The sequence below is a fragment of the Equus caballus genome, chromosome 8 (genome assembly GCF_041296265.1).
Source record: "Equus caballus isolate H_3958 breed thoroughbred chromosome 8, TB-T2T, whole genome shotgun sequence".
NCBI lineage: Eukaryota > Metazoa > Chordata > Mammalia > Perissodactyla > Equidae > Equus > Equus caballus.
In genome coordinates, this window is record NC_091691.1 from 43,610,426 (window position 1) to 43,638,282 (window position 27,857).

A 27,857-nucleotide genomic window follows, 5' to 3' on the forward strand; every position below is an offset into this window, starting at 1 on the left:
ACTTTGGAGGAGAAGGAAGGTGTGAAGAGACGTCCAAGTGAGGGGTGAGTGATTTGACCAGGAAAATGTAGTACAGTCGCTCAGCAGCACCGAAGCTCTCCATGATGTGTATGATCATTAGAATGAGTAATGTTTGCATGCCAGCTTGTTTTTCTCCAGCTATAGTCACTTGCACAAGAGCAGTTCCAGAACAGGTAGAGAATTGGGGTTTTTCCAGACAAGGAGGAAGGAAGGAGGGGGTGCCAAAGAAGTTGAGGGTATGCAAAAGAGTAGCTAAAATGATGGAACACGGAATCTACACTGACTAGGGAGAGAAGTGTGAGTAAGAGCAGAAGGAGAGGAAAAAGGTGAGAGTTCTGTTGAAGGTGAAGAATGATTGGCACTACGATGGTTGAGCTGGGATGACAGGAGGAGGTAAAGTGGGCTGCTTGAAATTGACACCCTAGAAGCCCCGGTTACTAATGATTGATTGGCAAGGCCTAGGTGTTAACCTGGGATAGGTGGCTGCCTGGTTGGGTTAGAAACTGGGCGGCTGCATGGCACTGCAGGAAGCATCGATGTGGACACTGAAATCACATGGATTACGCATTAGTCCACTGTATTGCTGGCTATTGATCCTAACGCCTTAACTTTTCGTTCAGAGCACTCACCACAGTTTGTGTTGGTCGAGTGATTATTTGACAGCAATCAGGACTGACAGTCTGTTTGCTGACTGACATACAGTTGGCGCTCAAAAGTCAGAATGAATGAATGAATGCTATTCCAGCTAAGGAACAAATGCAATAAATTACGGCGCCAACGCGTTTTCACATGAACGGGAAAGCAAGGCTCCACAAGGGCGGCATTTTTGTCTGTTGTACTCCCTGCCGATTCTCCGCTGCTTACAACAGCGTCTGGTACAATCAACACTTGTTGCGTGAACTAGACGACCGACCGACCTGCGGTACCCCACTGCGCCTGCGCTAGATGTCCAAGGGTCAGGCGAGCCCTGGCGCTCTGCGCCTGCGTGGCGTCTCCGGCGCGGCGTCTCGCCCAGCTCCCGAGCCGGGTTTGCCGCGTTAGGTTTGAGCCCTGCAGGGCCCTGTAGTCGCTGGGCTGTGGCGCGGTCCCGGCGTCCCCCGCGGCGTCCTCGCCTCTTCCCAGCGCCCTCTCCACCGTGGCTGGACCTGGGATGGCGGCCCAGAAGATCAATGAGGGGCTGGAGCACCTCGCCAAAGCCGAGAAGTAGTGAGTGAGACCCTGGCGCGGCCTCCGTACGGCGCGGGCCGTGGCCTGGCCCGGTCTCCGTCGGCGGCGGGGCTGGGGGGCGGGCGCTGCGCCTCCGGAGCCAGGCTGTCCGCGCCCGCGGGCGGCTCCGCTGCTTTCGCGCTAAAGGTGTCGCAGCCTCGGCCTTCTGGGCTGCATGTGGCGCCGTCTTGGGCAGTGTGGCCTGAGTAGCAGCGTCCCCGGCCTCTGCCCCCGGATGCCGGTAGCACCTCTCCTTCCTATGCGACAAACAGAACTGTCCCTGGGGGGGTAAGAGCGCCCTGTCGAGAGCCTCTGCTCTGAAAGACTCCCTTGTCTTGGAGAGGGGCTACAGATTTACGCTGAACGCTCCTCGGGGACCCCTTGTCGTGTCGCATTATGCGGTTCCTGGGGGCAGAACTGCGCCTCTTTTTATGCGTTTGTTCTGCCAGCTTCTGGTTCGGTACGTAGTAGGCGCCCAACAAATACTTAGGGAACTGACTGATTCTGCCTCATCAATCCCTTGGATCCTCTCCTCCTCGGCTTCATTACCCCAACGAATTTTTCTCTGTCACTTACAGGGAATGGAAAGTGTACGTTGTGCTGTGTGTTAGATGCTTCACATACCTCATTGGAGGTCTTGGCAACTTTCCCCATAGAGATCCTCATTTTACAGAAGGTGAAATGAGGCTTGGGGAAGCCTTGTAATAACTTGCCCCAGGCTGACGGCAGAGCTAGTTTTCGAACAGTGCAAAAACTCAAGCTCTTTCTGTCGTGCCACACTGCTTCCAGGCAGCGTGTGAGGGGCTGGGGCTCTTTAGGTGCAGAAGGTGCCCACAACAATCTTAGTACTGTTGGGAGCAGACACAAATTAGAATAGTGTGTGCAGTAAGGACCGTAATCAAGCTGTGTTACCTGTGCTTTGGTAACACAGAGGGAGGAGTTTATTCTGCCCGGTGAAATTTGGGAAGATTTCACAGAGGTGATTTCCGAGCAGGGCCTGGAAAATAATACATGCTTTAGATAGAGGGAAAATCCTGTGAGAGAGAATCTCTTCTCTGGCTGTGGTATGTGCACAGGCCTCAAAGTGTGTTGGGGGGCCGGGAATGTAGAGAAGATGCAGTCCCAGGGCATGAGCTAGAGCAGAGGAGTTGGGCCAGGCTGTGAAGGGGCTGCCCCTCCGGTGGCCCTGAGCCTCAGCTGTGTTAAGGATCAGATAACCACTGCGACCTGGTGAGACTGATTTTTGACTGAAGAAATGTGGTGACAACGTGGAGAATAGACTGGTGCGGAGAGGAGAGTGGGAACTTGGGCGTATTTAGGTAGCAAACATTTACAGCGTTGTCACCGTGTATCTGTATCAGTCACTGGGGTTACTGAGGTAACCAAAAGTGGTCCTTTCTGTGAACAGAATTCACAGGAGGGCCCACAAGTAAACAGATGAGGAAAAAGAAGGTATTAAATGCTAGAACAGAAGTATACAGTGGCTTCAGTGGAGGTACAAATTAAGGAAAAATCAATATCCCAGGATGGAGAGATGGAAAGGGAGGGGAGAACAGGAAAGGAGACTTTCCCGTGACAGATTAGTAGGCTGTCATGATGAGGGCCCGAGTTAAAGTGACAGTTCAAGGGGCAGGATTGGGCAACTTTTGTCAGATAGAATTGAAAAGCCTCCATGACTTGACTGGGTGTGGAGGGAAAGCATTGACTCCCGGCTTTCTAACTTGGGAGACGGAGTGGAGGAGGACCTTTGGCTGAGAGAGGAGATGTAGATGAATAAACATGATGGCTGGGTAGCTGGCACAGGGAGGTGTTGGGTTCAGGTTTGAATGTGTTGTTTGAAGTGCCTCTAGACAGTTGTCAGGAGGTGACAGGAAAAGTGGGACAGGAGCTTAGGACAGAAGATGTGATTTTTCTCTATTTTCTAATGCTAATATGGCTCAATATTGCCAAGTAGTTTTGCAATTGTAATTAATCCCCTCAAACAGATGGTGGTTTTGTGGTTTTTGGTCCTATGGAAATTGATCAAACTGTTGGCTTCAACAGAATTTCCTTTTTGACTGTTTAACAAAAAGAGTTAAAAGCACTAACAGGTAGAGCCTTTAAACCTAGATTAACCAGAGTGCCTTCTCTCTTCCTAATTTGAGCTGTTTAGTTGATTGGGGATAATTTACTATATTTTAAAATTTCTAGCTCTTTGCATGTGTAGCGCGTCAGGCAATTGAATGATTGTATCTTGGTTTTGGTGGGATTTAAAAAATTATGTTACTATACAGAATATAGTGAGCACTTTGGCGTAGGGTGGAGGATTAGAATTTTGCTTTATTCCTTACTTCAATTTTGTGGATTAGAGTAGACAGGCTGCAATTTAAGGGTTTTATTTTTCTGAGCAATAATATTGGTAAGCTTGAAAAATTGCTTACAAATTTGAATCTAATAACAGTATATACACAGACACAATTGTTAAATAAATTTAATTGGCAAAAAAAAGTTTCTTAGAAGTTAGGGCCTCTGGGCAGTTCACACAGCTGTCACAAAATGAAGGGCGTACTTCTGAGGGCTCCTGGGGATTCCCCATCTCCCAGTTAAGGTGCTCCCCTGAATCGTTTGAAGCTATCATGATATGTAAGCAGGCTTTCTCTGATTTGAAATTTAGAGTTTAATACACTGTTTAGCAATTCTTATGCATGCCCTAGTTTGACAGTCACTGAGTTAAACTATGAGTCTGAAATTATTTTAAAATTAAAAAAAGAAAGAAAATATCGCAGAAAGGGCAAGTAAGATAAGGACTCAAAATTGGTTGTCCTTTGGTTTGGCATCTGAGAAGCCAGTGGTGATCCTGGAAAGCAGCTTCTCTTGTTTTCATAATGTCCTTGTCTTTCTGGTTATCCTTCCTGTTCACTGGTGGCTGATTCGCAGCCTTTTTTGTTCTTCTGGATGTTTGTATTTAGTTTTTCTGGCCTGTCGTTACAGTCTCCCTAGGGGATCTTAACTGGGCCCTTGGTGTGGCATGATGCTGAGGACTCCTCACTTAATATCTCTAGCCTCTCCTGAGCGTCAGTCCCACAAATCCAGCTGCTCACTTGATGCTCTGCTTCACTGGGTCTCAAGAGTTAATGCCCCTCAGGGCTTGGATTGCTGCTGCCCCCCTAGAGTTTCTGGTTGTGTAGGTCTGGGGTGGAGCTCAACAATTTACATTTAGAGCACACTTCCAGGTCATACTGATCCTGCTAGTCTGGGGACCACATTGAGAACCTCTACTCTAAGTGGATATTATACAGACATTTCAAAAGGAGAAAAACCGCGTCTATGACAGTGGGAGAGAAAGCAGTGAGGTTCTGTGTATTTATAAGTAAGTTTGGTTGGAGGTGGGTGAGATGGGGACTTTGTACCTGGTGTAATGTGCTACAGGGTCATTACAAGCAGGGTTCTGACTTATAAATGTGGTTGGTAACTTCTGTTAAATGTGTCTTCCTTTCATTTTAGCCTGAAAACTGGTTTTTTAAAATGGAAGCCAGATTATGACAGTGCTGCCTCTGAATATGGAAAAGCAGGTACGTGTGACCTGACCATAGCCCCGTCATTCTAATGTGTAATCTTAAAGTAGGTGATAACTTCATCTCAGCATGCTGCTTACTCTTAATGCTTCCTGTCAGATTTTAATTGTTTAAACAAAAAACCCTGCCCAAACCTTTGCATTTTTTCCCCACTTATTTTCACAGGTGTTGAGTGCTCAGGTGCAGATCCAGCTGTCTCTGCCTCTCTCGTGACAGCAGAGATTGGTAGGGGTGGTGCTGTGCGGCTGCAGGTTTTAGCGTTATTCATACATTCTTGAACTTGAGTCAGTTGCATACTACTTCCAGGGGTTTTGTCATATTTTTCTATTAAACTTACTATTATTGAATAAAGATTTTTCTTTGTTAACTTGTTTTAAAACTCAGCCTTATTCTAAGCAGATCTGCAAATCATGTGTTTGACAGGTTTATGAGCCTCACTTTGAGATAGGCTAATAAACATTCATTAAGCCTTAAGCTATATACGTATTTTAATAAATTTATCTGCATGTAAGATAAAAACGATTTGAAATATGCAAGAAACATGGATTTTACTAAAAATTTAACATTTTAAATTATAGAATGATAACTTTCAGCATATCCATGATTATCTTGGGTAGAAAGCATAACACAATTTTGATGTAGCCTGAACAGATTTTGCTGTTGTGTTTCAGCCATAGCCCCAATCACATTTGTTGGTCTAGTATAGAGATTTTCTAGGTAGTGTGCTTTTGGCAAACTTTACTCTGATTTTTTTTTTTTTTTTTTTTTTGAGGAAGATTGGCCCTGTGCTAACTACTGCCAATCCTCCTCTTTTTGCTGAGGAAGACTAGCCGTGAACTAACATCCGTGCCCATCTTCCTCTACTTTTATATGTGGGACGCCTACCACAGCCTGGCTTTTGCCAAGTGGTGCCATGTCCGCACCCAGGATCCAAACTGGTGAACCCTGGGCTGCTGAGAAGCGAAATGTGCGACCTCAACCGCTGCGTCACCCGGCTGGCCCCGCAAACTTTAGTTTTACTGTATCACCAAAGAAAAAAGAAATTGGGTGAATTGACACTAATCAGTATAATATAGGATTTATTTTCTGGATGAGTAAAGAAATGACAAGTCTTTAGCACTTTTCCAAAAATCCTGAGTAAATTCTCTCTGTTGTACAATGCAAATTATTTGTATCTCATATTTAGAAGGAATATTATTAAAAGTTCAAACTTTAGATGGATTTTTTGGGCACCTTGTTCAAGAACACTTTTTAACTGAGGGTTCAACATTTTGCAAGTCTCCTCTGAGGGAAATTTAACACAGATTTGTTTTATGTACATCTGAGACCATGAGCTGCTTTCGAAAATGAATATTTCAGGTCACTTTTTCTCATTAAAGCATTCTTTGCTTATTTTCTTTAAGGAGTTAGGTAAAACACATTTAATCAGTAGAATAAACTTTTTACAAAATGTGGAAATTCAGAGATGAGAAGAGTTTCAGTAGTTTATTTTCATCATTCTATTAAAGAGAATTTTAAGAGTTTGCTTTCAACAGATAACATTTCCTAAAGCAGTATCCTCTTTACTTGCTTGTAAACAACCTTGGTAAGTTTTCCAGAATCTGTAAGATCACCTTTTAGCGCCGCTGCTACTTGTCCTGCTCTGGTTAGGACGCTTTACACATGAGCGGTGCATTTTAGCTCCTTGGACTGTGCGGTGTCTTTTCACAGAGCCCTAAACAGTGTAAAAGCTTTATTTAAAAAAGTGCGTTGTTAATTTCTTAGACATTTGTTTAAAGATTGTGCCAAAAAGGAGGAGAGTTTATTATAAAAATAATTATTGTGTTTATTGGTCTTCAGTTTGTAAATAATTTAAAAGGTGGAGCAAGCTATAATTAAAGCACTGTTTTTATTGTTAAGTGCAGACCTCGTGATGTAGGATACTGTCTCTTGTGACAGTACCTGTTCTCTGGGAGTATTGCTTTGACTGATGCAGTCTTAGCTTCTCGAAGCTTAGACTTTAGTGTTAGAAAGACTTGGTTTTGAGTGGAAATAGTGCTGATTTATTGCCAATGTCTACAATTAAGAAAAAATATTTGAAAATACTTCTGAATCATTGATAATCAAAAAAGTTTAAAGAAAATTGCTTAGAAAAAATAGTATTTTATAGTTTTATGAAACTTCCTAAATATTTGATTAAAATAAGTATATTTTCTAATACTTCAAGCGTGATGCAGATTTTGGTAATGATTCATTTGCCGTTTTTTAATGATGGAAATAGAAAGTCTATTTTTTTTGTTCTATTTCAGCTGTTGCTTTTAAAAATGCCAAACAGTTTGAGCAAGCAAAGGATGCCTGCCTGAGAGAAGCTGTTGCCCATGAGAATAACAGGGCGTATCTTTTTCATCCTTTACAAAGGAATTCAGCAATTTGATGATTTTGACAGAAACTCATGATTTCCTCTTGTTGTAAATTTGCTACATGTGGAGTACAATGCTATTAAATTAGAAAATGATTAGACAAATTCTGGGTTTTTAAACTCTGAAGGAGCATTGAGAGACTTGTAATCGTCAGGGCCACACTGTTTTGCAGGGTGCATTTGAGAGTCTGTTTCTGGATAATCTTGAGCATGGTTTTACTTGGGATGAAGTGAGGGAAATCTGTCGACAGGTGCTGAAGGATGGAGAAGTAGCCCAGGTGTTAGAAATGTAGAAACAGCTATGGAAATATTGTTTAAATAGAGTCCTGTAGCTGTTTGAAACAAAATTTTTAAGTAGTTTAAAACAATGCATTTTTGTGAGGTATTTTAAAACTGATTGACTAAGAAAGTGTTTATCTCACTTGCAAATTACAGTTATAATAACCTTGCATTTTTAATAAAAGTCTTCAGATAGTGCATAATGGAAATAGGTTGAAAATTATGTTTCATCAGTTTTGTGAATTATGTAGTTTTTAAGAGATTTCAACAAGCATTAAATTATTTCTTTTTTACCTGTTTGTAGGATTTGTCTTTTGGAACCAACTCGGGCAGTTATTTAATTAACATTGTTTTTTAAATGAGACTGTTGATTGGCTTTTTTTCCTTAATTTTGACTTTGTTACATCCATTCAGTCTTTTTCATGCTGCCAAGTAAGTAAATATTCTCCACGTTTTCATGTGTTTACAGGTTATTATGTTTTAAATGTGGCTGTTTTTCCATAGGTCAGTTTTTCTTAGGTTTATAAATTCATAAATGGTGAATTATTTTGTATTGATTTAAATAAAATTGTCATTTCCATTTGTTTCAGTCTTCCGCTTGAACCTTAAAAACTAAGTCACTCCTAACTAAGATATACAGTGTTTAAGTTAAATTCACCATAATATTTTTGGGACCATTTTGTTCAATAATCTATGAGAAAGCAAGTAAGTTAGAATCTTATTTTCCCTCTCTCCATAGTTAATGGCGCCCGTGGAGAGAAGTGGAAGCTTTCTCCTGCTTTTGTGGGGTGCACTTATTTGTTTCAAAACCTGGATTTAGGTTTGTCAAATGGAAAGTCACCTACCTCTCTGAGCTTTACTTAAGTTTGTATCTGCAAAATAAAATCCCTTTAACTTAGAGGTCTGTTGTTTAAACGGCATTATTGCCCATGAAAATAAAAAGAAGAAAAAATGGTGTCGTGTGGTAATGAAAGCCTTAAGTATTACATATGCCTGGGCCAGTTTTAATTGACGTGACTTCTCATATCTGTGGTAGGAAGTTTCTCCTTCCCCTTATTTCATTAAGATCTCATCCAATAAATTATATTCTCTCTACAGAGCTTATGAGCAAGCTGGCATGATGTTGAAGGTCAGTAATGTTGTCTCAACTGTTCTGTAGGTAAAATGAATTAACTACAAAGTGTTAAGTAAATTTGTGTTGAAGTTGAAAAGTCTCCTTGCTGTAAGGCCAGAGATAGTAATGTTTCTTGTCCAAAGTAATCCTAATTGGCCCCATGTGGTCGTGCTGTGTGTCTTAAGATAGAGAGTCTAAAAGTGCGGTTTAAGAGAGACTGTATTTGAGGGAACTGGGAACACCAAGGCTGTGAACTCTGTAACCAGGAGAGAGTGGACGGCTAAACAAAGAGCTGTGTGGGAGGCTCCCTAATTTTAAGAACTTCAGGTCATCTTAACGTAGTAAAAATTTACAAGTGTATATTTTTTCCTACCCTTAGGTTATAAAAAGGAGTGATTTTTACTTGTTTTAAAAATACCAGTTGGCATTGAAAAGAACCTCAGACTTAAGCTATTGCTATTTAACTCTCGTTGGTTTTGAATGGAATATTTTGGCTAAAGTGCCTAAGCTGCTTTTCATATTTCTGCTTCTTTAAAAGCAGGTTGGGAGTTAATATCCTGTTGTAGTAAGACAGAACATGTTATTTTATGACACTGACTCTCAAAGTACACCAAGTGACATTGAAATAGAACATTTTCCTTTCCGTTTTTGGTAAAAGCTATTTTGAATTATTTATTATAAAGTTTTAAGAACTTTTACTTTAATAAAGCTTTCTTAAAAAATTTATGACTGATACTCTTACTGATTTTTTTTTTAAGTGAGTGCATGCTCATGGTAGAACATTTCAAGACAGTGGAAAGATTAAAGAATGTTAGTAATAAATGTTAACATGTTTAATTTTTTTCCTTCTGGTTATTTTTCTATATACATGTTTTCATATGTATACACATGCACACAACACTGAGATAATGCTCTACACAGAGTTTTGTATCTTACTGTTTATATTCAGCTTATTTTTGCAGATTGTCTAACATCATTTAAAAAATGCTTTCATGGTGTATATCAAACTTTAGGAGTGTTCATAGCCTTTGACCCAGGAATTCCAGTTCTGTGACAATATAAAGAAACAGAGATAGCAAAGATTTATACATAAGGATGTTTATTGCCACATTGTTAAGGAAAAAATGACAATTATCTAAATTTTTCATAGTGGGAAAATGTTAAAATAAATTATGAGCCTTCCTTATGATGAAGTGTTACATACCCTTTGTAATAAAGCTTTTCTGGCTGAAACATGCAACCAAATTGATAGTTGGTGATGCAAGTCAGGTTGTTGACAGCAATTCCTTGGCAACTAGAATTTCTTTTATAGCCAAAAGAGACAGTGTCTGCCCTGACCACTTCGTGTCTCAGTGTCCCTTGAGAACTAGGAAGCTCCTGGGTGGCTCTTGTAGTCTTGGTTTACTTTATTAGGATTATTAGGATACACTCTCTTAGTACAGAAATGCCAGAATACTCGATATGTAATCCTCAGTGTCAGTTTCTATTCTGACAGCTGTGCTAAGACTTGAGTCTTCATCAAAAGTCATTCAGACATCATTTCCATTGCTGTAGTATCTGTTTAATCTGAGGATTTGAAAGGCAGTGCTTTGAATGAAGGGAAAATAAACCTAATGGATGGGGAAAAAGACAAAAGAAAATGCTTTCTGGCGTGCTCTTGTGTTTAAATTAAATGCCTTTGGACAGTCCTCAGCAGCATTAGGAATCCTGAGCTACATGGTCCCCAGTTAATTCTGGGGGCTAAAGTTTCCACCAATTTGTCACACAGACCTTCATATCCATCCCCCAACGAGGCTCAGGAAGTGACGGTTTGTAGATGGAGGCACAAGAGAAGATGCAGGGACTTTTGGGTCAACCTCTGGTTCTGTCATTTTACGTCGTTATAATTTTACATCCTTTTTGTTCCACAGAAGAGATAAGGTGACTAAGGCACACAAGCCGCTGAAAATAGGCATATTTTAATTTTCTTCTTCATGATTTTGCTGTACTAGAAGAACATGGTGAAGAGTATAAGATAGTGTGACTTTTAAGTAGGTAGCCCGTCACTTCTTATGGAGGTATCAGTATTGTGGTTGGGCCTCTGCCAGTCACAGTCACACTTGATTTCATGCAAAAGTAGGGAGATGTGCTTACTAGGTTTTGAGTGTGTGGCATAGATGGTACTTATTTCATACTGCCCTCTCCTGCAGTTACTGCTCTGTGTGTCTAATCTATGAGGATCAAACTCAGGAAGGATAGTACCTCTGTTAGATTTCTTTTTATCCCCGCAAATGTCTTGCATGTTGGAGATGCTCACTGTGTATTTCTTTAATTAATGGATAAGTCAGTTGGGAGAAGAACTGCTCTGTAAAAGCCCAAGTGACCCTCAGGACTAAAGTGGGTGAAGTGGATTTTGTTAAGACTTACCTCCCCTTCAGATAGCCTTCAGCATACCCTAGACACTTTATTCTTTCATTGACCTTTGGTTTCTACAACAAAAAAAGAATTTTTCACTGAGCTTTGAGGATATAGTAACTGATATCATTCCACTTTAGTATGATAGCATCTTTATTTTATATGGTGTCTTCCAGTCTGTTTTATTGTTGTTTAGCTCCATAGCTAAATAATAAAAAAGTTATATTTTGAAGTCGGTAAGAATGAGAACGTCAGTCTGGTGTTGTAAAGAGTTTTCCAACTTAGCGAGGGACTCAATAGGCAGATCTGAAAACAAGCCTGAGATGTCATTGTGGAGCCTAATTTAAGATACAACACGTCAACCCCACCTAGATAATGCTGATAAACTTTATGTCTAGCTTCCAAAGTGATTTTTCTCAGTTTTTTAAAAAATGTTTTTATCTGAAGATCTTAGTTATAACAACCAAAGGATGCCCAGACTGTGGTTTAATGGTAAGATAGTTACTCTGTTGATGGCAGTGGGCATGGAAGAGGGTGGAAAGCTCAGATGAACTCAGGATGTGGGGGAATTACTGCACTGAGGGAGGCAGGCTGGGTAGAGGGCAGCAGGGGGTGGGGAGAAATGCTGCCACGTTCAGGAGGCGACAGGCCTCGTCTGACGGGGACAGCTGCTGCTCAGCCCAGCCCACTGTTGCTGTGTGGAATACAAGCCTGCTGATGTCATAGCTTTTCATATTTTTTAAAATAGGAAGCCATAAAACAACTTTAGTGAAAGTATGATTTAAAAATATTGAATGGTATTAAGCAAGACACACTTGGAAATGAGATACAGCCCTGGGGCTATCAGTTTGCAACCTTTGACATAGGCCTCTTATATAGTGGAGACTCAGTAAATGTTCAAAGAATAGTATGCTTAGAAAGAATGCTTAGAAAACGGTAAAGAGCAAGTGTTTTGGTTTCTCCTATTTGTATAGTTTCCGTGAAACTCAGTGAAGTGGTGGTGGATTTTGTGTGGAAATTAACTGATACATTTTTGGTTTAGCTAAATGAAACTTGATGAGGAGAGTAACCATGTGAAGGCATTTTATCTTAAATATGTTTATTGCTGTATAAGGTTTTGAGTCATTTACTTTCATGAATTAGGAATAAGATAATCGAATTTTAGATTAACTCTGTTTCTTAAGTGGATGTCTTTACCGATCCATGCTATATCCTTTGCCTAAAGGAGATGCAGAAACTACCAGAGGCTGTTCAGCTGATTGAGAAAGCCAGCATGATGTACCTAGAGAACGGAACCCCTGACACAGCAGCCATGGCCTTGGAGCGAGCTGGAAAGTGAGTGTGCAGAGCAGAAGTCTGCCGAGAACTCATGGCTTTTTGTTTTAATAAAGTCCTTTGAAAAAAAGGTTACCTCTTTCTCATATGAGCCAAATTTTCTTGTCTAATTTAGGCTTATAGAAAATGTAGATCCAGAAAAGGCTGTACAGTTGTATCAACAGACGGCTAATGTGTTTGAAGTAAGTTTGAATTTTATTTCTTTTCAGTATCCTTAGAATGTTTAGATTCATCATATATAGGAAAACAGCAATGTAGTGGCTACTTTTTAAAACTTCTCGGTGCTCACAACTGAACTATCTCTTTTCTGTTAGAGTTGCGCCCCCCCCTGCCAAGTGCTGTTACTTTTTTATCAAATAGTTGTTGTTGTTGTGAGATGGAGAGTCCTGCGCTGAAGTGGCCCACACTGTCTTTTCTCTCATTCCCTCAGAATGAGGAGCGGCTCCGACAGGCGGTTGAGTTACTGGGAAAAGCCTCCAGGCTGCTGGTGCGAGGCCGCCGGTGAGTGGCACAGAGCCCTGTTCGCGGGCGTCCACGTGGACCATCTGGAGCTGTTAAGTGATTTTGGGAATGGCTTGTGAATCTTTTTGGTGTAAGCTGTAGGCACGCCAGGTTACCAAGTAGAAAAGTTGATGTCTATAAGACAGCAGATTAAATTAAATATTAAAAGATCTGCTGTTTTTCTAAAGTGTAAGAATGCTGAAACGTATCACGTGTTGTGCTTTATTGGTTGAGACCTGGGTTAGCAGCGTGAGAGAGAGCAGTTTTCTTGGTCTGTTGCTTGGTTAGGTTGTCATGCCTCTCTTGAGGAGAAATATCTATGTAGGCATGAATAATGGGATGCCCTGAAGGCTCACCCATGAAAAGTGACAGGCTCTTGACAGTGAAACAGTGTCATTAAATAGGGTATTTACTGTTTTGTCCTTTACACACATGACCTAAGGCACAAATAGCTGGACCTCAGAAACCTAGAATCCTATTGGGTTTTCTTTTTGTTTTTCACTTTACCACAATTTAAGCTTAGTAAACAATTTCTGTCATTAGTTAATAAAATTCTCTTGCCAAGACCTCATTTGGTAATATTTAAGATAACACCCTTAGAAGACTGTAAGTTTGAAGATAGATTTTTTTTTAAAGATTGGCACCTGAGCTAACAACTGCTGCCAATCTTCTTTTTTTTCCCCTGCTTTTTTTTTTCTCCCCAAATCCCCCCAGTACATAGTTGTATATTTTCGTTGTGGGTCCTTCTGGTTGTGGCTTGTGGGACGCCACCTCAACATGGCCTAATGAGCGGTGCCACGTCTGCGTCCAGGATCCGAACCCTGGGCCGCCGGAGCGGAGTGCGTGAACTTAACCACTCACCCACGGGGCCGGCCCTGAAGATAGATATCTTAATTGAAATTTGTCCCTAACATTTGCCCCTAACTCTCCACTGACAGAAAAGACCCAAGATAGATTTTGTCAAGGAATCAAAAAAACAAATGACTGAAGAATCTGTTGACCCGTTCTGAGACTGAATTAAGCTTTTTGTTCATGAAGACTGCAGATTCTAAAATACAGTTCAATCAGGTTTAGAGTAGCATCAAAATAAATACAGAATTAATAACTATTTAGTGTTCTCATTTAGATATACTACTTTATAGGACCTTCTTTCATTGATTAGATTTTTTTGTTAGTTTAAATGGAATGCCATTTTTACTTTGTTTTTAAATTAGGGCTTATGTATTAAACCATGAGGCGAAATTTAATTTATAAATCAGCTTTGGGCCATTACCTTTATTCATCTTAATAATCTTGGCTTCCCAGGAATCAGAACAACTGAATGCTCACTATGGCAATTCCTGGTTTGTAAATGGTGGTCTAATTAAAGTTCCGTTTAGTCTGAAGGGGTTTCCCAGAGAAGCAGAGCTGTCGGTGCTGGTGGTCCCAGCTGTTGCCGACGAGCTTAACTGTGAGGGAGCACCCAGCTTCTGACCCTGGTGGGCAGGCCCCATGCTGTGGACATAGGAGTGGTGTCCGTGACTCTTCTCGTTACAGGGCACATAGTAGGCACCTTCTAGCATGCTTTACCTCCTTTTCTCATCCATTCCCACCTCTAATGATCCTCCCCTGAGGCTCCCAGTGCCTTCATGGAGCCCTAGGCCCCTTGCTTAGGGCCCTACTGAAGGCCTAAGAGGTGAAGTTGGAGTGGGGCAGAAGGTAAGGACAGCTCTGGGTGGGAGTGTGCTCTGCTCCAGCTTCCCCACAGTATTTCTGCTTTTCATAACCTTTTCCAGTTTGTTTCCCAAACCGTGGATCATCTAGAGCTGTGTTTTAGGGAATAGCAAAGGGGAGGAGAAGGGCCAGGATCTCCCTTGGGGGTCAGCTGAGGAATGTTTGAGGGCTCCATTAGGGGTGGTAGCCACCATCCTTTGAAAAAGTTACCTGTTGGTTGTGACGTGTGCAATTAGAACCATTATTCTGAAGCAAGTACTGGGTTTTCTTCGCAGTGTCAGTGGAGGGGAAAAAGTGCAAATTGAATGAGCAGCAGGATTGGGTGTGTTGTGTGGATATGTTTGAAAGGGGACATTTATAAATCTGGTGCAACCAATAAGTCTTTTATTTACTTTGTGAGTTTGTTCTATTGGTTTTTATTCTTTTCAGTAAAAATGCATTTAAAAATGATGGTATTGGGCTGGCTTGGTGGCGCAGCGGTTAAGTGCACACGTTCCACTTCAGCAGCCCGGGGTTTGCTGGTTCAGATCGCAGGTGTGGACATGGCACTGCTTGGCAAGCCATGCTGTGGTAGGCGTCCCACATATAAAGTAGAGGAAGGTGGGCATGGATGTTAGCTCAGGGCCAGTCTTCCTCAGCAAAAAGAGGAGGATTGGCAGCAGTTAGCTCAGGGCTAATCTTCCTCAAAAAAAAAAAAAAAAAAAGATGGTATTGGGGTCAGCCCTGTGGCCGAGTGGTTAAGTTGGCATGCTCCACTTCAGTGGCCCAGGGTTTTGTGGATTTGGGTTCTGGGTGTGGACATGACATTGCTCATCAAGCCGTGCTGAGGTGGCATCCCACGTAGCTGAGCCAGAAGGACCTACAAGTAGAATATACAACGATGTACTGGGGGAACTCTGGGGAGAAGAAGGAGGAAAAAAAGGAAGGTTGGCAACAGATGTTAGCTCAGGTGCCAATCTTTAAAAAAAGAGAACTTTAAAAAATGATAGTATTTATGCAACGTTTGAACAAAAATTAATTTTATGGAAATATTTTTAAAAATTATATAACAATGTAAAAATTGGTTTAAATTTATTTAGGATTATTAAGGAATTTAGTATTTTGAAAAGTATCATGGGTATGTGTGGTGTGAAAGAAGTAGAAGTCAGCTGGCACACTACTTCTATCAGGAATTTATGTAGTGCAGGGTAAGAAAAACATGGAAAGATAACTGAGATAATATATGTGATATTTGAGTATCTTGATTATGTACTTTGCTTATAATCTGATTTGAGGCTATGAATGCCTAAGAGAACTAAAACAGGTGGTAATTTTATACTTCATACAAATAACATCTACCAATAGAATGTGGCATGAAATTTTAAATTTTATGCTTGTTATATTTAGTTAATATGCTTATATTTTACATTAATGTGAGACTGTAAGATTTAATCCTAGTTTAGTCTACATCTTAGTATAGCAAAATCAAATAACCTATTTAATCCATATAGATACTAGCCTACTGCTCTTCCCTCATTTCTGGAGGGCCCTAATTCAGAAGTGAGTCATCTTTTATTTAGGCAGGCTTTGGGAGACCTGAAATCAGTCCTCGTCCACGCCCTTGTCCCTTCCTTGGAAAGGTCTTTCCAACAAGTTCACCTGACTTACCAGTGGGACTTACATTCCTGTGCCTTCTGGAGAATTATGAGGCACCTCAGCACATTGGCGGACTGGGTGGTTGGCTCTCAGTGAACCAGATCCAGAGCGCCTTCTCCAGGGTTTGCTGCAGGTCCCAGTAAGGGGAGTCGACTTCCGTGTCAGTGAACCGTCCTCGCCCTGCCCTGCTCCCCACTTGTAAGACTCTCTTACACAGCAGAGCACTCCTGCTCACCAGTTGGCCGAGGCAGTTCTAGATTGTGAGCGCAGGGAGTGCTGGGTGTGTGTATGCGGGGAGGTACTAGTTGAGGACCACCACTGGGTTTCTTCTTGTGTAACTGTGTGCTGTCCGTTGTGGTGCCAGGTTTATCAGCATGGTGGTAAGCTTAGGTGGCGATATGACGAATGGGCTGAAAAGTTCTGTAGGTAATTAAAATATATTCTGAAGCTCAGGAGGTGGGTGGGGCCCAAGGAGGAGTTTTGAGTCATTGTGAGGAGGTGCCCATTGAAAGCTGGGGTGAGTGAGGTCCTGTGACAATTTCCTGTCATACACACATAATTTTTGTGGGGCTTACATTTTGTTTTATTTTTGAATTACAAGAAGGTAACAATTCTCTTTTCAGTAAAACCTGTTTTGTTAGGAGTATTAAGAGTTACCTTTTTGTTTCATTATAATAAGTAAGGAATAATTTCCTGGATAGATTTGAAGAGAGGATGCTTTATATGTCACTTTCATGGACTTTTAACAAAGTTGATTCATTTTTTTGATTACAAACCCATGTAAATGTGCAGTATTTCTCTTGGATGGCTGTCTTGCTAGGTAGCTGTTAGCACATAGAAATGCGATTTCTATGCCAAGGAAATAAATAATTCATGCGTGAAGAATGTAGTCTTTATAAAATATATGAAAAGCTTAAAATACTGAGATTCCTCCTAGAATGGAATATAGTCTGGACATTATGTTCACAGAATGTTGTGATGTAATTTATTTGTAAAACAGAACCTGTCCTAAGCCCATTGTCACAAGTAGAAAGGATAACAGATAGAGGTAATCCTCCCGTATTAATTTTCTGTTTCTGCATAATGAAGAACCACCACCTCAGCAGCTGAAAGCCACGCTGACTTAGCGGCTCCCGCTTCTGTCGGTCAGAAGTCCAGCATGGTGTAGCTGGTCCCTGCTCAGGGTCTTTCCAGGCTGGAATCAAGGTGTCGGGTAGGGCTGCCGTCTCCTTCCAGGCTCACTGGTGGTGGGCAGCATTCCTTTCTTTATAGCTGTAGGACAGACTTGTGTGTGTTTGTTGGCTCTTGGCCGGAGGCTCTCTCAGCTCTAGAAGTGCCTGCAGTTCCTTGGCATGTGCCCTCTGGGTGGTTTACGACATGGTAGTTACTGCTGCTTCACGGTCAGCAGGAGCATGTGCCTCTCGACTTGCTTCCAGTCTCTAACCTTTCAAGGGCTCACCTGATTAGGCGGGCCCACCCAGACAATTTCTTTTTGGCTCTAAGTCAGTTGCTTAGTATCCTACTCACAGGAGTGAGTCTCATCATATCCAGAGGTCCTGCCAGCATTCAAGGGGATGTTATGCAGGGAGAGTATTTGAGGATAAGAATCTTGGGGGACGATCTTAGAATGCTGCTGTCGTGCCCAACTCATAAAGTGACTTTGTTACCAAAATTTAGTGAGTTGAGCTTTGGAAATTCAGAATGTATTTCTCCAGTGAGGCTTATTTTATGAGGTAGTAAGTTGCCAAGATGCAGCCCATGAAAATTCAGTTTAGTTCATATGTAAGTTAAACCAAGTCACTGTGTGTGTGTATATATATGTATGCACGTTTTTAAAAGATAATTGTTAACGTACAGAAAAATACAGTATAATGTTTTTATGTTTTTGATTCGGGTCACAGAAACACCTCTTTCTCTCCGTATCCTAACATTGTAGACTGTTTGCCCTTTTTGGCTGTTGGGATGGGAGAGACGGGTGAAGACTGCTCAGTTGACCCAGTCACAAGCTAGACTTGGGAAGGGAGTCCTGGAATTAGGAGTATAATGCTGCTTTGCTGGGAGACGAGGATCTGAGGAGTTTGATGGGGTCAGGGCTAGGAAGGGAGCAGGGGCATGGCCTTGAGGATTTGGGCACAGTTTTGATGATCCCTTTTGTCTTTATTCTGCCACCTGAGGGGAATGGAAAAGGAAAATGTGTGAGAGTAGATGAAAAAGGTTGAGAGTTGAGGATCACAGGTGGCAGGAAGGACTTTTTCTAGCCCTCTACCTGTCTGCCCTCCTCAACGGCCCTTGTCAGCACCAGGAGCTGTTGGCCTCACTGAGGCAGCAGTGGGCTGTGCGATGGCTGGGACAGGAGGGAACAGTAATTCCTCAGCGGGGAGGCAGGCTCTCAGGGTGTCTGGATGGCCTTTCAGTGGAAGGCAAGAAATCTAGGATGAGTAAGTCGGGATTGTCTAATTCTTTTCACAAATGTTCACAAAGCAATTGGTTGAATTTGATGCTCATTAATGGATGAGCCTTACAAGACTTAAAACTCTCCATCTGAAGTAATGAACCCTTAAGTTCTTCTGCTTTGTCTGTCTGCTTGAGGCCTAAAAGGGTGAGTTGAACATTAACAAGACAAGCCAGATGAGCAGAGCTCATGGAAGCCTGGGTTACGGAACAGTTGCTGGAATATCTGATGTCTTTATTTCTCTAAAATTTGTCATATCAAATAGATGACAAGACTGACCTCTGCTCCAAATCCCTTAGACCTGCCTTGTTTCACATTGCTTTGTTTTGTCTTTAGGTTTGATGAAGCAGCACTCTCGATTCAGAAAGAAAAAAATATTTATAAGGAAATTGAAAATTATCCAACTTGTTATAAGGTATGGTTTGAAAGTGCTTATTTTTGGCTTTACATTAGATAATTTTTCACATTGGTATAACTATGTACCTAAGACTGGATTCCAAGGATATTTGTATATTTTTTAAATAATAGTTCGTGGGCCTCTATTTTTGGCCAAGGTGGAGTAAGCCCACTATAGCATATCTTTCCTGCTGATTATAGCCACAACTTCTGGACAAAATATAAAGGCCATTACCCGCAGACTCAGAAAAGTCAGTGAGAGCAGGAGGACTGGGGAGGCGTAACATGTGCAGAAGCAGCCAGCATGGGAGTGGGTTTCCAGGGTTTTTCCCTGTTTCCTCTTGCAGCCTTGCCTTGAGCGAGGCCCCCGGTCATGGAGTTGGGCATCAGAGGCTCCAGTAGCTAAAACTCTCAAAGAACCCATCTACCCCTCTTTCTAACCAGAGGAACTGGGGCAACAGGCCCCTAGTTTTCCTCTCTTTTTTTCTCCCTTGACTTTGCTGTGAGAGTGAGCCCTAGTTGTGGAGCTACAGCTGTGACGGTGGCACAGACAGGTAAAACACCCAAAGAAACCCAGTCTCTTTGGCCAGGGGAACTGGGAAGAAGAGCTGAGAGATCTCCTTTTCTCCAGAAAGGAGAGCTGGAAAAGGAAATACCCTGAGTGTGTGTGAGGGGGATGTGCACAAGTCTTGGGTTTTCTCTCCAGCTATGTGCGTGGGGGACAGACCCAGAACAGGAAAGCACAGGCTTTGAGAACTGAACTAAGATTAAACCCCTATCCAGGGCACGTACGTAGGGCAGAGCAGAGGGATTGAACTAAGACTAGAGCCACTGCCCACCGTAGAGCAGACGGAACATGCTGTCACAGCCCGACTGGGCGAGCCACACTCTCCTGAGAATTAAGAGGGGGCCCTCTGTGGCATCACCTTCACAACATCCCTGCTACGATCCAAGTTAGTCAGCCTAGAAAGGACCAGGGAAACAGGAGCAGTTTTCAAGAGACAACTGCGCCAACCCAGAGATGACCCAGATGTTGGCGTTCCCAGATCAGGACTTGGGAGCAGCTGTTAGAACCGCTCCCTGATGTAAAGGTAAACATAGTGAAATGAGTGGACAAAAGGACTGCTTTTTTAATAGAAACTATTAAAGTGAACTAAATGAGAATTTTAGAACTGAAAAAGCAACGTCTGAAATAAAGTACTGGATGGTCTTATTAATCTGATGATGGAGATAATGAAAGATCCAGTGAACTTGAAGATAGGTCAATAAAAGTTATCTGAAAAACAGAGATAAAAAATTGAAAAATGCTTTATGAAGAACTGTTTTGCCGATATGATCTTATCAGTTGTATCTTTGATCTTGTTAATGCTTTTGTTGGTCTATAAGTAGTATCATTGTTTCTGTCATCTACAGTTTTCATTCATTCATTTTTTTCCTCATATCTCTTTAAGAATTCCAAAGTACGGTTGTAGTGTTCTGGGTCCCCCCCTCTTTCTTATTCTCTTTTCAATATTAAACCTATAAAGCTATTTAAAAGTACTTTTCTTTAAAATGTGTGGCTGCTTTGTTATTCACTGCCTGGTCCTCAGACTGCGGTGCAGGGCCACCTGGCAGCTTGTGGGGAGCAGCAGCCTCTCAGGCTGCCTCGGACCCTCTCAGTCAGTCTTCATTTTAACAAGAGCCCTAAGTGGTGTGTGTGCACATTAGTATTTGAGACGTGCTCTTCTAGGATATCCTCCCTCAGATGTCCTGTGGGAGTTACTACAGAATTTATACTTCTCTCTATATATAAACCAAGAGTCTGAAAGTGCATTCCGGATGTCAGAAAACTGACTTTATTAGATAGATATAAATTTGGACTATAATCACCTCTTTTGTTTTAGAAAACAATTGCTCAAGTCTTAGTTCATCTCCACAGAAATGACTATGTGGCTGCAGAAAGATGTGTCAGGGAGAGCTACAGGTAAGACCTTGACTTGACTTGCAATTTTAATATTTCTGTTTCTTAATCTAAGATTCCTGCTTAGACAGATATTCTTGGCCGTGATAACTTTTTTTAAAAAATAAATTTCCTCGTAGTAGAAGCCCTTGACTACTATTTCAGCCTTTATAGCAGGATTTTTACAAATTGTGTTTTTTCCTGGGGACTTCCATCGGAGTGAATGACTTGAATGATTTTGTTATATTTGCCTCTTAAAAAATAAAAGTACAGAAAAGTTCTCAGATTGTATGTTACAGAAGATCAGAATAAGGGAGTCTCTTGTTAGAGATGTTTACAATGAGCAGTCTCCATCGGGGCGCTGTTGACGTGGTGGGCTCTGTAATTCTTTGTTGTTGGGCCTGTCCTGTGCATTGTAGGATGTCTAGCCACATCCCTGGGTCCTGCCCATTTGTATCAGTTAAGAATATCTCCAGACGCTGCCAAACATTTGCTGGGGGCCAAAATCATCTCTGGTTGTGAAGTGTTCTGTTAAGGAACAGGTGGAGATGTGTGACTTGTGCTTGCTGTAGCATTCCAGGGTTCAATGGGAGTGAAGATTGTGCTGCACTGGAACAGCTTCTCGAAGGATATGACCAGCAAGACCAAGATCAAGTGTCAGAGGTCTGCAACTCGCCACTTTTCAAGTACATGGACAATGATGTAAGTGGCCTTTGCTTAGCTTTCTTCTTTTCTCTCGAAAGGAAGAGGCTTTTAGTGAGATGATTTTTCTCCCATGGACTTGTGAGATTTTCTTTCTCAATTTTTCACCTCAAGCTACTTGTCAAAAAAGAAACTTGGCGTTTGCACTGAATTTCACCTTAAGATTGTTTGGATGTCAACTATGTGGGTTTACAGCCATTTATTTATCCATCTAACTGTGTTGAGCGTACGTATATTTTTTAATTCACCCCGTTTCTCAGCTCCTCCTTCCATCTGTTGGCCTCTTTAGGTTGCTTAGTTTATTAAGTTCCTTTTAGGCTCGCTGACTGAAAGGCCCAGCATGTAATGGCCTTTGTAGTTCGGTAGACTGGAATCGCACTTCTAGCTTACACTCTTCATTTACCCCGCAGCGCTCTATTTTGCAAGTACGACGGATATTACTTAGCTCAGTATGTCCCGGTTATCTCATTCCTAAGTGTGGAGTATAATTGATACTTTTACTAGTGGCGCACCTGTCTCGTCATGGTCATGAGCCAGCTGACGGCAATGTTGAATTTCATTGTGGTTGTTTTTCCAGCTACTGGCCGTATTGGTTTTCATGAGGGAGAGAACTAGGATCTGTCTTTCATAGATAACTATTGTTGAGACACCGCACGTCAAGATTCTCGTTATCCAGCTTTTGAGAACATGCTTTGTCATTGACAGTATGCTAAGCTGGGCCTGAGTTTGGTGGTTCCAGGAGGGGGAATCAAGAAGAAACCTGCAGCAACACCACAGGCCACACCTGAAGGCACCACTGCTGCCCCTGCCGAGGAAGAGGAGGACGAATATGCAGGAGGGCTGTGCTAGGAGCTTGCTCTGCAGAAAGAAAGGGGAATCCTGATACACCGTTCAGGGACTTGGAACTTGTCTAGGGTGTCCAGGCTTCCTTGCAGGCCTGGTTTTGAATGCTAATAAAGACTCATTTTCAGTTACCATTTCCCCAAATCACCCATTGTACCCACTACCTGTGAAGCATTTTCTTTTCCTTTCCGTGATACGAGTTTTTGTAAGACACCAGCAGGAATTAACAGAAAAATGTACTGTGACATTTTAAGACAGTTGATTTTAAAATTTGCAAGCCAAATTCTAGACAAATTACATTCTAAACAAAAGGGACAATAGGCGTAGGTATTCTTTTCTCTTAGGCTCTTACTATTTATTATTCAAGAATTTTCTTTGCATTTTATTTAATTGCTGCTAAAAGTGAAGTTTACTGGTTAAACAAAACAGTATGTTAAATGTTTGTTTTATTTTGAAAAGGAAATTTATCCTCCATGATATTAGATACATTTAAATTAGTAAATCTGTTCAGAGTTAAGATTGGGACAGGAAGCTATTTTGAGCCTTACAATGTTATTTAGCCCAATAAGGTTTGAAATTTTTGAAGGTAGCATGTTAAAGTCCTTCTATAAATGTCTTCTGTTCTCTCTGAAATATGGATATTTTTTCCACCTAAAAAAACACACAGTGGCTGTCTCCACGCCTACTTGGTTCTTGACTAGGTCTTGGGAAGTAATGAGGACCTTTTTTATGCATTCTAACAAAGAGGCAATGTTCCCGTCAATTTGGTGTATATATGCATTTCTTCCCTGCACAGTAATTTTTGATTCATTTAGAATTGTAATGTGATAGTGACTTCACATGGGAAATGCTGTATACCACAGAAATTTAGCTGAAAGGGAAGAATGGTTTTTGAAGTACTTATATTTAAAGTACTGTGCTGTCGATGTTTTAATCCTTTATAGGTATTTCCTAAAAGGGTCTTTTTGAAGCATTCCTTTCTCGTGCTGTGCGACTTAGACCCATCTCCCAATCTGTCATTGGAGAGGCTCTAAAGCCCAGCAGGGGGCATTCTGCAGGCAGGTGCTGCCCAGAGTGGTCTCCTGTTGTCCGCCCTGTCTCTGCAGCCCTGCTTTGTGCATGTACCTTATGCTGGGTCTCGCGGGCTTCTTGGAAACACTAAGGTGGATGAGCACAGTGGTTTTAGGCACGCTTGGCTCCGTGGGAGAGCTTGGACGGAATACCAGCCTCGTTTGGCAGGTGTGCTTGGGTGAGTGGATGTTAGGATAGAAATCTTTATTGAAAGTTTGATTCAAAACACTAGTAAATTTAATATTTTGATTCCTTAAGTTACTTGCATAGTTCTATGGGTAGCAGCTCATTTTCAATAACTGTATGGAGATTAATTTTGAACAGTCTCAATAATGGTGTAGTTAGGCGTTTGTATTTAATGACATGTTAATATTTAAAGATCCCATCATTGCTGCCATACCCTTTAGATCCAGTCAGAGACTTCAGGAGTCTTAAATTAATGCTCATTTGAGTTAATTAACCGTCTGTTTAAACAGACTTGGCAGCACTTAAAAGATATTTTAGACCATATTATAGACCATCCATTATGGACCATATTATCCATGATAGCCTTGGAAAAAATTTTTTACCTTTACTCTTTTCTTACATATTAAACAAAAATGAGGAATGCTTCAATGCGTTCTGTAGCAGTAATGCACCTAGCCTTAAACAACAGAAAAGGCTTTGTACAAGTGCAGCCTCCCCACCCTCCTGCCTGCATGTAAGAATCGACGTGCAGCACTTGGCGATGTTTGTGGTGTCAGCGTTATTCTGCGTGGTGTCTAGTAAAGAACATTTGTTCCACCTTTACATATTTTATTTTTCCGCTTAGTAAGTCTTTATCCTGAGGGTACAGTCAGAAGTGGAAAACTTGCTGTTTACGACAGGAAAAATTATTTTCCAGAACTCACGTGATCACTTTTACCAAAGTGGAAGTCTGCATGAATATGCTCGGAAAATAGTCAATGTTCTATTATATGGTAAGTGAAATCTACAAAATATATTTAATATATTGAATTTATTTGTACATATGCAGAGTATGGTATTTGTGTATGGAATCTGGGCTATATTCCTATTTTTTCCAGCTCTTTGATGAGTAGAATATTAAATGTGTTGTTATGGAAATGTAGATTATTGCTTCTATAGGAAGATAATTATGAAAATAAAATCTGAAAATCTGTATGTATGATTCTTATTATTATTCTTCATTTTGCTTTGCTTTCTTATTTCCTTTTTTCCAAGGACAGAGTCTCAATTATTTGTATGATTCCAGCTATATTATACAAGAACAGCATTTTGTTCTCTGAAGTTGTATATTCAGCTCTTTGGGAGTAAGTTAAGTAACTTTGGGAGTTACTTTAAACTAGTTGAGCTTTTTAAGATACTGGTCATCCAGTTACTCTGATACTGTCCTGTCTGCTAGTTGATGAGACGGAAGACTGTAATGTATCTTCCAGGAGAATAATTCTTCCATTGCATTAAGTGAAGTGAAAATACACGATTAGGAGGCTAAGAAAACACTTGTCAAATGGCATTGTTCTGCATGTGTACATCGTTAGCACCTTAATCACCGGTGGATTTACTTAGAATTAATGAAGCATTTATTGAGTTGGTACTGTGTAATACTGTCCGTGTCTTTCGTGGAATGGGAATTGATAGTATGATTTGATACCTGGACTTGGTGGAAGTTGCAGTAAGTTATAGAAATAATGCAGCGGAAGGAGTGGCTCCTGGATGTAGTGCAGTTTTGCTTTTCTTTCTGGACACCTTGGAGCGTTCTGAGTGTGCTCTGTGGTCACCCTGGTGTTTGTAGCATTAAAATGAGACAGCGAGAAGGATAAACAAAATGCATCTCCCTCTACACACCCCGCCCCCCACACCGTTGTTTTCATTAGGTCAGTACTAATAAAAGGCTGAATGTTGGCTTGAATTTGATGATAAATTTAAGGATATTAAAAATAGCTTGAAAGAAAAGAGGACTGAGTCAAACATCAATTTGAAAAAAGAGAGCAAACCTGTTTCATTTGAGTGTTTTGTAAAATAGCCAAGAGACATTTGTGCATAGAACTTACATGGCTTTTAATTAACGTTCAAGGGCACTGAGTAAAATTCCCCTGAATAATTAGCCCTGATTACAAACTAGGTTAATTAAATCCCCTTAGAGATTAAGGTTTGGACATTTTAAATTACATTTAGAGGTTTTTTATATCTGATTCTCCCAAAGCTTTCAAGGGGCCTAATTGGGGCAGTCTTAAAACTTAACTTTCAAAATCTTTGTAAGCACTCAAATAGCTTGTAAAGCTAATAAATCCAACTTGTACATATAATAAATTGCATTTCCAAGTTTTCAAACACTATTTGTGAACTTAAATTCTCAAATTAATCACAAACATTTAAAACGAACATCGGGCCGGCCCCATGGCTGAGTGGTTACGTTCCCACGCTCTTCTTTGTCAGCCCAGGGTTTCGCCAGTTCACGTCCTGGGCGCAGGCCTAGCACCGCTCATCAAGCCATGCTGAGACGGTGTCCCACATGGCACAGCCAGAGGCACTCATAATTAGACTATACGCCTGTGTACTTGGGGCTTTGGAGAAAAGAGGAAGAAAAAAAGATTGGCAACAGCTGTTAGCTCAGGTGCCAATCTTTAAAAATAAAATGAAACTCAAAAGGTTATGTCAGATTCTTTTAAATGTTTCAAAAACCTTAAATATAAACATATACAGGTTATCACAGTGATTATAAAAACTTATTCCTAACCTAAGAAGAAAGTATTACCACCATGGGATTGGCTTACTTTATCAATATGAAATACTTATTTCTACACCTACCCAGCGTAAGTAATTTACCTAATTAAGGGGAACAAATTTGTCATCTTGGGTGAGCCAAAATGCTATTGGGACCACGATACAGTTGGAGTTCAGAGACTAGGATGTGGGTGTTGGGTGCTCAATACCTGCAGGATGATTCTGCACATACCGCATGTGAGCACATCTTTGGTTCTTGTGTTATATCAATGGAGGACACCAGCTTGTGCCTTTTGGCTAGGGGTTTAGTTTCACAATGCAGTGGACCACACACCCTTTGGGCATTTTTGAAACTTCATCCTTTGCAGGTTTTTTTTTTTTTTTAAATAACTTCTTTCAATGTTTGTAGTCTGATTTGGATAGATAGAATTCTGCACCTATAACTAGTTTGAAGATCATTTCTTTCTCTACTTGATTTGGATTCTAGTGTTATCTTTATTGCCAGTTGGTTTCTGCATCTTTTCATATTTCATGGATTTTAGGCCATGATTCAGAAGTCTTTATGTTGATAAACTCATAATTCAGGAGGCATTATTTTGATAAACTTAATTAAACAACTATCACCCCTGATAATGTGGTCTGGGTCAGAGGGAAGGCATGACTTCCTAAAAAGTGGATCAGTCAGGAAGGGGCAAGTTATGATGCAGTAACAAACAACCCCAAAATCTTGAGTTTAAACCAACAGGGTTCGTTTTCATTTGTTCTCCCTGTGCTTCACAGGTCAGCTGAGAGCTCTGCTCCCTATGTTCCACTCGGAGGGCAGGACAAGGGAACGTTACAGATCGCAGAGGCAGGGGAAAGGGAACTCGAGAGAGGGTCCTGCCAGCAAGAAGTGGTCCATCCCAGAAATGATGCACTTGACTTCCGCTCACTTGATCACAAAAGGGCCTGAACCTTCAGCGTCTTGTGGGCCTAGAAGGAGAGGACAATATGCCTCATTGGGGGCTACCGAATCACTTATGCCTTAAAGCGTTTGCAATCCATTATTAATTATTTTTTGTTAAATTTCCTAACTCTCATGATTTTAAGAGTAAACACCAAGTTCAACCTAAGGCAGTCACTGTCATCTTGTTGCATATACAGAGTGATTTCATAGACATCATCATGTTTATCTCTGACAGACATCCTTTGTTATCCCCATTTGCAGGTGAGTAAGCAAACCCAGAGGAATTAATTTACTCCTTTTGCCAGTAAGACATCTAATGGAGATGTTACTTGATCTGATTTCTGGGTTTTCTATCATTCGTTTGAAAAGAAAAATAATTTTAGCAGCCCGGCTTGGAGTTTGAGCTTTTAATTTAATTTTTAAGTAGGAAAGTGAATGTTTGTCAGTTAGAGACATTCTGACCTGGCTCAGACTGGTTGTCTAGCTTTGACACTTGTGACTTTCACACAGGTGCTCTCTGAGCTCGGAGATGCTCCGCACCTGCTGGTGCCTGAACGGCAGGGAGAGCTGAGGCAGGGTCTCTGTCGTCTTTAGGATTTCTTCCTCCCTTTGCTTTTTTTTATGTCTCATCTTC

General features: G+C 41.2%; 1 protein-coding gene across 8 annotated transcripts; it reads left to right on the forward strand.

Moving 5' to 3' along the window:
• Nucleotides 1-1,046: 1,046 nt before the first annotated feature.
• NAPG (NSF attachment protein gamma) lies at nt 1,047-27,389 on the forward strand. Of its 8 annotated transcripts, none has more exons than XM_005612735.4 (13): nt 1,047-1,227; nt 4,711-4,778; nt 7,070-7,154; nt 7,873-7,890; nt 8,557-8,587; nt 12,192-12,301; nt 12,417-12,483; nt 12,732-12,802; nt 18,939-19,017; nt 20,882-20,961; nt 21,510-21,639; nt 24,437-24,512; nt 27,058-27,389. In XM_005612735.4, exons 1-13 carry the CDS (start codon nt 1,172-1,174, stop codon nt 27,303-27,305), a joined length of 1,119 nt encoding a protein of 372 aa, XP_005612792.1. In that variant the 5' UTR covers nt 1,047-1,171; the 3' UTR covers nt 27,306-27,389. The 8 variants fall into 8 exon arrangements, 6 of the variants coding, with proteins under 6 accessions (XP_005612792.1, XP_001488337.1, XP_023503238.1 ...); XR_011441437.1 differs by having other exon boundaries at nt 1,126-1,515; nt 22,217-24,512; XR_011441436.1 differs by having other exon boundaries at nt 1,126-1,515; nt 22,345-24,512.
• Nucleotides 27,390-27,857: the final 468 nt, after the last annotated feature.